The sequence below is a fragment of the Myzus persicae genome, unplaced genomic scaffold (assembly GCF_001856785.1).
Source record: "Myzus persicae strain clone G006 unplaced genomic scaffold, MPER_G0061.0, whole genome shotgun sequence".
NCBI classification, from domain to species: Eukaryota; Metazoa; Arthropoda; class Insecta; order Hemiptera; family Aphididae; genus Myzus; species Myzus persicae.
In genome coordinates, this window is record NW_019101363.1 from 340,160 (window position 1) to 350,591 (window position 10,432).

A 10,432-nucleotide genomic window follows, 5' to 3' on the forward strand; every position below is an offset into this window, starting at 1 on the left:
ATGCCACAATGGTGAATATTATTACAGACTGTCTATTGTGTTCTATGTTATTTTTTTTAACTAGTGTCTTAGGTAGATTAACGTTTCTAACTTAAATTATGCAAATAATGATAAATGCACACTATAATTTTAATTTATTACAAACCTATGTATTATAATAATAAGTCATTTGACATATTTAGTAATATATGTAAGATGTGACTCACAGCTACAAAGGTTTCGGTTATTTTACAGATGTTATGCTGCAGTTATTGAAAAAAATCATTAAACGTCATAAAAAAATTTTTTTTACCCCACTTTTGGTTGTTTTTTTTATGTTTTCGAGGACAATATAATTAAATAATTATGACCCAAGAATAGTCTTGTTCAATCCACTTGTCCCACATATACCAGAAAAATATAGGTATAATATGAATAATACTATTAAGTCAGCGGAAAAATGCATTTTAGACACATTTTATATTGGCTAATTGAAAGCAACTGAGGATTACGAAAATCTGAAGTGCCCCTGTCTGAGTGGAAGATTATCGATTTATTTTACAACTGTTGCTAAAAAAACTGATACCATACAGTACATCATTGTGATCGTTGGCATATTAACGAAAAATTTACCTAGTATTTATAGTGACAACGTCTATGATCGTCGACGTTACCATATTTGGCAGTCAAAGTACTATAATATATAAAAAATATATTAAACAAACATGATTCACTCGTGGTCGGTAAGTACTCGTTTTGGGTCAATATAATAATATTATAGTATAAATATTTAAAAATGTATGACAACGTATTTGAGATTTAAAAAAAATTATTCTGAAAAGTTCTCAGATTATCCTTAGTTGGAAGAGACTTGCATAACAAAAATTATTAATACCCTATTGAACCATATACTTAATATTTATTTAATAATAATTTGAAGACTTTGAGGCCAAGATAAACAGAAGCATAATATAATAAAAACTTAAGCCACAGGTGGAGTTACGGGTTTTCATAGGCGATGAGTCTCGTCGTCCGGGCTCGTTTTATAAATAATTGTTTGAGGCGAATAACAAAACAAATATTTTTAAGGATCTCTTAGATTGGAATCTTTAAGTTGAGAAGTGTAAGAAGGAGAGGTAAATATTATTATTGGTAACTACGAGTATTACTTATATGTATGTTAGTTATTTTTAATTATTTAAATATTGAATTACAACGTCTTTGTATTCACCTAAAGATTTTTTAGAGTGAATAATCCATTGGGTTTGTACACTTTTTATTTAGTAGTCTTTTTTACGTTGTCAGAGCTAGCCTTATAACAATTTTTACAGGCGAGCCCTATGGAATATAATTTTTTATAAAGCAAGGACCAAAATTTCATACAAATCAAACAGATCCCCCTGGCCCATTTCAAAGGCAGGCTGTGAATTTATTGTTGCATTATAATATATTCATCAGGTTTTCTCTTTTGTTACGTAGGGCAAATCGCTTTATCAAACGCTGAGCAGGAAAAAAACGTTCACGACGGAAACGAAACAGGAAAAAGACAAGTTGAAACGTGTATTGACCATCTTCGACTTGACCGCTTTGGGCATTGGCGCCACGTTAGGGAGTGGCGTGTATGTGTTGGCCGGGACAGTGGCCAAATCTATCGCTGGACCAGCGGTAGTATTGTCTTTCATCGTAGCGGCGATCGTCTCTTCATTTGCTGGTATCGAGTCTTTATTTTTTAATAAAGTTTCCCTGACATTGATTCATTTAAACTTATCGCTAACGTATAATTACATATTTTTAACATTTGGGAAAAAGATAACAATAATTATAGTGTCATAGATCAGTAATGTTGATAATATTAGTGTTTGACAATGTACTATATTTTAACCATGACATTAGTAATAAAATGATACTACAATATTTTAATGTAGCGGTTTCCAACCATTTTCATTCTACGCCCCCCTTGTAAATTTACTAAAATTCTTTTTTCCCCCCCCCCCCCCCTTAAATTAGAATTTAGACGAATTTTTTTTTCATCCGATTGGGAACCGCTGTATTAATGTATTTACAATTAATTAGACGATTATATTAAAAGGCCGTATTGCCGTGTGGGTATCCACTCTTGATTCAGCGTACAGAGATGGATCACTTACTTTGTACAATTTCGCACTGCGAGCAGAATTTATGTGGTTGTAGAAGTCAATTGTTATTTTTTTATATATTCAGTTATTGTCGGTCGGTATTGAGTCAATAATATGATCTAATTTCCTTTCGTTATCGGTGTTTATATAAACATAATGGTTTAATATTTAAAACGAGTTGAAATGTTATCGCAACACATAAAACTGATGAAACAGTAGGTACATAGTGTGCTTCGGGTTATTCTACAGCAGGTGATTGGAGCAGTACAATTTTATAGTCGTCAAATTTTCCACTTAAAAAGTTCTATATACATAATATATATGGACATATATATTCCTATGTTATATAATAGGTATTATCTATTAGGTTATCGTCTCACTGAAAGAGTCTCGGCGAACCTCGGACAACTATGGTTTGTACTATTAGCGAAACTATGTAACAGCTTATATTTATATAAAATTATAGCTTTATATTATGGCGATAAGACGTTGTTATATTGTCAATTATATTTTATTTTCGTGATTCTATTGCTTACAAAGAATGTTATAAATCGTATTTTAATAATGTATTTAATTCAAAATAATAAAGAATAACTTAATTAACAATATATTTATTTATGTATTTTATTTTATTTTTTAAAACTTTTAAAAATGAAAGGATGGCAAATTGTATAATCTGCCACTGACGCAAATTTTACAATACTACAAAGATACGAGGGGAGTTTTCATTAGATACTGATTTAGAGTAAAATAGATCTATAAGCGTTCTAACGTACTGACTTGACTTTTACTCTGATTAAATTTTGAAATATCTTTGAATTTATTATGAAGTTTATTCCAACTGAAGTTAATTTCTAAAAATACTATATTTTTTTCTAAATTTCAAGTGAGATTTTTTTTGTAAGGATAATAATCAATAAATGGCCACTTTACACAGGCCCCCTATCTGAAATGTAGTAAATAAAACTCTTTTTACGGTATGAACACCACTTCAGAAAAGTATCCAACGATTGACTTTGTATTTTCATTTCAGGAGTATGTTACGCAGAGTTCGCGGGCCGTGTACCCAAAGCTGGATCTGCGTACATATACAGTTATGTGGCCGTCGGGGAATTTATCGCTTTTATTATTGGTTGGAACATGTTTATTGAGCACACGATAGGTGAGTACGGCAACTTTGCTGACTTGATATTTTACCTACGATAAAATTGAAATTACTTCATATCATTAATTGAGCATCTATAATAATTATATGACTTTAATTTCATACTGACTTGCTTCTATTATTATTTATTTAGGTACAGCATCCGCTGCCAAAGCCATGACAAATTACTTAGATTCTCTGCTCGGCGATCCCCAAAAGAGGTACATGAAAGCACATTTTCCAATTCACTATCGGTTTATGGGCGAATATCCGGACGTCGCTGCGTTTTTATTCCTCATGTTCATTGCATGTAATTATATCAACACTTTTATAGTATACTAGCTGATCCCTCTGCACTTCGTTGCCCGATAAAAATGCCAACTCTATATGATTCTCACTTGTGATAATGCGAGCAGTATATTATCAGGTAGGCAATCCACCTGTGATGAATTGCGGACCCCGCTAGTTGCGTACTATATGTCTATATTATAATATGAATGGTAACTTCTATTTTTATTTAATTTTTTTATTTTGATTGTGATCACGCTAATGACTCATGAGCGGCTATAAGTGAAACTCAGCCATCTCAGTAGGCAATGTGTGAAACTTTGATTTGACGCATCCGATTAACCAATGGCAACCAATAAACAAAAAAAAAAAAAAAATACTAAATATATTTATATTTCTCCTATAATCAATAGCAACCATTTATAAACAACAATTTCCTTCTTAAATTTCAAATTCCTTGTTTAAGCACCTCCTATCGCTAGACTCTCCCTTTTTAAATATTAGCCTATCTTCTTCCCAGAGGTATAATTTATCTCTGTACCAAATTAAACCACAATCGGTTGAATGGTTTAGGAATTCATAAAAGAGAGACAGACAGCCATTTTTATATTATATAGATATACATTAATTATTTACAGCTGTAATTGATGATACTTATAATATACATTCAAAATTATTTAAGGGCTCAAAAAATAAGAATTACGTAATTTGCTAATTCAATAAGAACTTAACTTTATGGCTTACATTTAGAATATTTGAGTAATCTAGATGTACATAATCAATATATCTAATACCTACTTAGGTTTAATATTTGTCAATTAATTATTTAATTCTTATAAGATTAGACATCTAAAGTTATTTATTATTAAATAAAGCTGCAGGTAACGCTCAACGGAAATGTATACATATGCACAAATTTTTACAGAGTAATTCACCAAACATGCTCACCCCCTTTTTCTTCATTAAGATCTGATTTTTAAATTTTTAAATATACTTTAAGACTATATTTTCAAATTCTTGAGATTTTTTGTCCTACTTAAGGAGTGTTCTGTGGAGATACGAACTTCTGGTTTTCAAATGAGAGCGCCCCTATTCAACTATAAATTATAGAGTAAATAATTTTTCTGAAATTGTTGACGTATCAAAATCAAAATTCGTACTAGAAGTTTTTTAACGTTATAAGGTCCATAGTAACGAGTTTATGAGATATGGAAGGTATAGTGATTTGAAAATTGTAGTAATTAATTATCGATATTAATAATTCCTAAAAATGGCCCAAGTATAATAAATACTAAATCCAATTTTACATATATTCTATATTTATGTAAAACCAGGTTTAAAGACTATTATCCTTAATACAAACATTTTAATAACTGAGAAACTACTCATTAAAATTTTGAGTGTGGTACATTAAAAATAAAAATTTTCAAAAAAACTATCCACTAAGTCAGGGATTCTTAAATTGTGGTACGCGTACCGCTTGGGGGTACTTGAAATGTTTTAAGGGGTACGAGTCTGTCCAACAAACCAACAAGGAAAAATTTCTTTAAAAGTCTTTAAATTGTTTTATATATATTTTAGTTCAGTAACTACTAACTAAGAAGAGGGTACTCAACAAAATGTACTGATAAAAAAGAGACAGTGTTTATAAAAGTTTGAGAATCCTTGCACTAAGTAATTTGGAGTAAAGGTGGGAGGGTTCTCATTTGAAAAACAGAAGTTTCTAACACTACAAGACAATCCTTAAGTAGCACAAAAAAATTCAAGAATTTGAAAATATGATTTTTGAGTATATTTAAAAATTTAAAAAAATCAAAATTTGTATAAATTTATTATTAAATGAAAAAATGGAGGTAAGCATGCTTGGTGAATCACCCTATATAATATATATGTTATGAATTTATGATGATTCGCTATATTATCAATGAATAATTGTGATTTCACTGGCAAACAAAGTTAATAATATATATGATAAAATATTAAACACTAATGGTATCAATTTTAGTGGTCATGGCTTGGGGTGTACGGAAATCTTCAACTCTCAACACAGTGTTCACTACATTTAACTTACTGACCGTCGGTACAGTCATCGTGAGTGGACTTTTTTTTGGTACGTATATATGTATATAGCCCCAGCGGAGCACTTAAAACTCTGTGGGTTATAACGATGGCACACAATTATGTGTAAAACGTAGTATCCCATACATATTTTATTTGATAAAAATGTATTTGTGTATCAGATAATAATATGATATATGACGACCGACGAGTATTATAATAAAATTAAAGAAGAGTTAAAATTATTAACCGATTTCAGTTAACATTTCCAATTGGAATATACCAAAAAGCGAAATTCCGCCTGGAGTGGACGGCGGCGAGGGTGGATTCGCACCATTCGGCTGGACTGGAATAATCGCGGGAGCGGCTCGATGCTTTTACGGGTTCATCGGATTCGAATCTATTTCTACGACCGGTCAGTATTGTTTTACAATATTTTATTTTTTTGAACTATTATATTTGAAATTATCGTAATTCATTATTATTTAGGCGAAGAAACAAAAAATCCGAAAAAAACAATTCCGCTAGCTATCGTTCTGACGCTGGTGTTTGTCACGTCTGCGTACTCTATCGTGGCGTCAGTATTGACACTGATGTGGCCGTATTACGACCAGGTACCTACGGTTTAAACCAGAAAATGCGATACGTTCGCATATTATTAACGTAAAAATTGTTAAAATAATATGTCGTCGACACTGTTATATAGGATCCGAATGCGCCGTTTCCAGTCATCTACGAAAACCTGGGTTTACCTGTGATCAAGTACATGGTTACCTGTGGTGCGGTATTCGCTCTTTTCACCTCGTAATATCATTGATTCTTTTATACTCGATAATACGTTATGTTTGTAATAATCATTTCCTTGCTTGTGTATAGTTTATTAGGATGTTTGTTTCCGATACCACGAATCCTGTACGCCATGTCTTGCGACGGACTGTTGTTCGAATTCTTGTCGATGGTTAACGAAAAGACCAAGACGCCAGTCATAGCCACTATGATATGTGGAGTTGGTGCCGGTAAATTATATTTTCAACGCGTGCAAAGACTTTCACGAAATGAGTCTATAAATTATTTTAATTTTTAATTTTTTTATACTAGGCATATTGTCGTCCATATTCAATCTCGAACAGCTCGTCGACATGACGTCTATCGGCACCCTCGTTTCGTATTTGATCGTTTGTATCTGCTTGCTGGTGCTCAGGTTTGTATGCAATGATAATTATATAAACGTTTTGCAAATATATGTGTCGCTGAAGATCCGGAAGTGATTTCAGTAAGACCTGTTATAAATAATACAGGAAACAATATATATATATATCATATAATATTCGTCCACATACCATACATTAATATAATATTTCATCACATCATTCACCCCAAAAAATACGTTCGTTTTTAGATATAATTTTATTGTTGTACTTAGGTACTTAAATTTTAATCACGATGATTTTTACTTATCATTTTCAAACATAAAGCTGAAATTATTGAATTTATTTTATGCGTTCTACATCTAAAATCACCATCTAATAATAGGCTTTCATAAACTTCTCTTTGGTTTATTTCAAGTGTGATAACTAATGATCAAATTAGTATTAGTTATTCGTATTTAAATTACACTTAAAAATATACATATTTTATTCACCAATCAATTTCCATAATATAACATTGCTTGTCGTTTAATATGACTTCGTCTTTCTAAGAAATATGACGGTTTTGATAAATAATGGTATCGAATATTTTTACTCAAGCTAAATGTTTCTGTAATACCTACAGGTACAGAGATACTAACGTGGCAGTTCAGGATCTATACAGTAATTCCGATGACTGTAAGACGTACAAATGGTACAGTTTGTTAAACAGAAAAGTCACGGACACGGATACTCAATATGTATCGAGAGTGTTAATACTTATATACAGTATGTTATCAATGAATTTTAATAGTTATTAATCTGTATTCGTTCATATAGTATATTTATCACAGTTTAATGGTTGTTTATTTTTATTATTATTATTATTTAATTTGAGAAAACCATTTTTTTAGTTTAAATATTTATTGTTGATGTTTTTATGTAGGCACTAGACCATTAGAGTTTAAGATTATTTCTAAAAATTACTATTTTATTTTGTTATAGCTTTCAATGCGTGTGTGTTTTGCATTAGTATGGTAAATATTGACTGTTACGAAGGAGCATTTCAGTTCCCTTTAATTATTGCAATAGCGGTTTCGATCACAGTATCGTTACTTTCCATGCTAATGTTATACAGACTTCCACAAGCCATCGAAAACTTAGCGTTTAGGGTAAGAAAATAAAGTATTTATTTCTAACAATAGTTTACTGGTCAGTAATCGTATTTTAGCTGGTTAGTGTTTACATAAACTGCGATTATGTCAATAATCACTTACGTCTACTGCGCGTAATATTATCAACTCTACTGCTCTGTGCCCATAATATTTTATTTCAAGTTTTAATATGTATTTTATCTTATATGATAAACCGTGATTGTTACATGCAGTGGCGTAGCAAGGGTTTTAAAATAGAGGAGGTTATAGCCAATTTATTATGAAAAAAATGCTAATAAATTAACAATAATAATTAATTTTATATTACTACGCAACTGGAGACGTGTATTAAAAGTTCATGTTGTTTTAATGTTTAGGTGCCACTAGTTCCTTTTATACCATGCGTGAGTATAACTCTTAACTTATACCTAATGATGGAGCTGAGCTTCAAGACGTGGATAAGATTCGGCGTGGGACTTGTGTTAGGTTTGTATTAACCGACCGACCATTTTACAAACGAAGCTTTTGTGTTGGCTTATTGATCAAGTGATTTAGCGATGAACATATTGTGCTAATCGAATAAGCTTGTATTACTTTTTACGTACAGTGGGCGTCGTATATCAGTTTGCAAGTCACTAAGTAGAGAATTTTAAATTGTTTTATTATTATTTTTAGATAACTCTATAAGTATACTAGCATTTATACTTTGCGAATTTTGATGTACATTTATAAAAAAGTATTATATAATAAATGAAATTATGAAACGTCTGGAACTATAATCGTAGCGATGATTACTGTATGATGATACTATGATACTTACATGTAGTTTATATATATTAATATTCACTATTATAACTACCAAATTATAATAATTCTAGACAAAAAATCTCGTGTTACCTTGTTTTTTTCGTCAGTTTGTTTTTATCGGGAACGATGGATGTCATAATAGCATTATGTCAAAAATAATGAATAGTGTGCTAGAGCACACACACGATATTACCATCGTCATAATATTTGATCGTAAACCAAACACCACAAACCACTAGAGTTCACATTTTAACTATATTTGTATGTATATTTTTGTATTGAAACTTCTTATTTTTTTTCTTAGGAGTGTTCATATATGCGTTCTATGGCATTCATCACAGTTTAGAGGGCAAGAAACAACGAGCGATAAAAAATGAAGAAAACAAAAACACACCGAGAATCTCTTCCTAATAACTTGTTCGGGTATAATTAAATGTTATATTATATACATATATTTATTTTTTACATTTGTATATTCTAATGGTTAATGGCTATAATTGGGTATCGATTATTGTAACTCAAATCATTACGATTTTAATTATACGACAAGTTTATATATTTAAGTATGTAACTACCATTGCCTAAAAAGGTTACATTTAAAAATGTGTATTTAAATTTTTTTATTGTAATATTTACTATTTATAAATATAAGGTTAAATAGTTGTATTTTTTTTATAATAAAACAAACAGATTAAACACAGCTCATGATGCAATAGTAATATAAGTTATAACACCTAAGTTAAATATGGCAAATGTTTAAAAAAAATAAGTAATACAATAAACTTATTTTGAAAATATGGTATAGCTAGGTGCATATTATTATCTAGTTGAATAAAAATATATATAAATATGATTTTGAGTCCTTTATCAAGTAGTATTGTTTGATAAGTTGTTTTCTAGGACTAAAGCTACTCTACAATTTGACACGGTGGTGTAATAGTGTAATACTCGTATTTACAATACCACTGCGGTACATAATCGTACATAAATGTTGTTAAATTTCCGAAGGTTAATTTTGAGAAATTTACAAAATTTAGTGATCAACTATTATTTATTGAAAATCAAAACACGATTTGTTTGAGAATCATAAAAAAAAAAAAAATTACAAAAATAACAATAATCCAAATTTAAGGTCACTATATAAGCAGAGCAGTGTCACATAAATGTTTTTCTGTGAGAAGTGATGAATATAATATTACAGTTTATTATTAGTTACATAATTTCACTTCTATATGAGATCCGACTGTCAGTGTGTCCAAGTTCAAAAAACGTATGAATAAGTTTATCTCGTATTCCAATAGACTGTACACACGAAGAAAAAATTGTGCAAAAGGTAAAACACGTTCGTATTGGTATCTGTGGTTACTTCGCTTATTAATATTCTGAAATAACAATAATCATTATATTATTACTTCGATTTTACGACAAACGTTCAACATTCGAAGTTTACCTCGTGTTTAATTGAACATTATATTTAATAAGTACGTATAATATTGTATAATATTAGGTATGTGGTTTATAGATGCATAAATAATTTGTATAATATAATACCTCGCCTGCGTGCTGATTAGTAATCGCCATTGAACCGCACAGCCCGCGGGCGATGTTGTTCTAAACTTAGCTATGTTAATAACTCTATTGCATAAGGTAGGTTGGGTAGGCAAGGTATGATAATAGTGTAAAAAAAAAAAACATTAGATAGTGCACCATTACATCTAACGCATTTCGCAAACATAGTAT

The 10,432-nt window shown here is 30.4% G+C and overlaps 1 protein-coding gene and 1 long non-coding RNA gene across 4 annotated transcripts; one reads left to right on the top strand and one right to left on the bottom strand.

Moving 5' to 3' along the window:
- The first annotated feature begins 704 nt into the window (after positions 1-704).
- Positions 705-9,476, top strand: LOC111028794 (cationic amino acid transporter 2-like). Of its 3 annotated transcripts, XM_022307551.1 has the most exons (14): positions 705-722; positions 1,459-1,690; positions 3,148-3,276; positions 3,413-3,568; positions 5,552-5,656; positions 5,864-6,019; positions 6,094-6,218; positions 6,311-6,408; positions 6,481-6,620; positions 6,703-6,805; positions 7,378-7,520; positions 7,737-7,903; positions 8,263-8,371; positions 8,997-9,476. In XM_022307551.1, exons 1-14 carry the CDS (start codon positions 705-707, stop codon positions 9,101-9,103), a joined length of 1,788 nt encoding a protein of 595 aa, XP_022163243.1. In that variant the 3' UTR covers positions 9,104-9,476. The 3 variants fall into 3 exon arrangements, with proteins under 3 accessions (XP_022163243.1, XP_022163244.1, XP_022163245.1); XM_022307552.1 differs by lacking the exons at positions 705-722; positions 1,459-1,690 and adding an exon at positions 2,029-2,527 and having other exon boundaries at positions 8,997-9,475; XM_022307553.1 differs by lacking the exons at positions 705-722; positions 1,459-1,690 and adding an exon at positions 2,966-3,091 and having other exon boundaries at positions 8,997-9,475.
- Positions 3,153-3,472, bottom strand: LOC111028799. The gene is made up of 2 exons (XR_002603942.1): positions 3,389-3,472; positions 3,153-3,311 (listed from the first exon to the last, which is right to left on the bottom strand). It is a non-coding gene; the product is annotated as an uncharacterized LOC111028799 (long non-coding RNA).
- Positions 9,477-10,432: the final 956 nt, after the last annotated feature.

Coding starts and splice junctions, on each gene's coding strand:
- LOC111028794 (XM_022307551.1), top strand. Junction 5,657..5,863: donor CGTGAGTGGACTTTTTTTTG/GTACGTATATAT, acceptor AACCGATTTCAG/TTAACATTTCCAATTGGAAT. Junction 6,621..6,702: donor GATATGTGGAGTTGGTGCCG/GTAAATTATATT, acceptor TTTTTATACTAG/GCATATTGTCGTCCATATTC.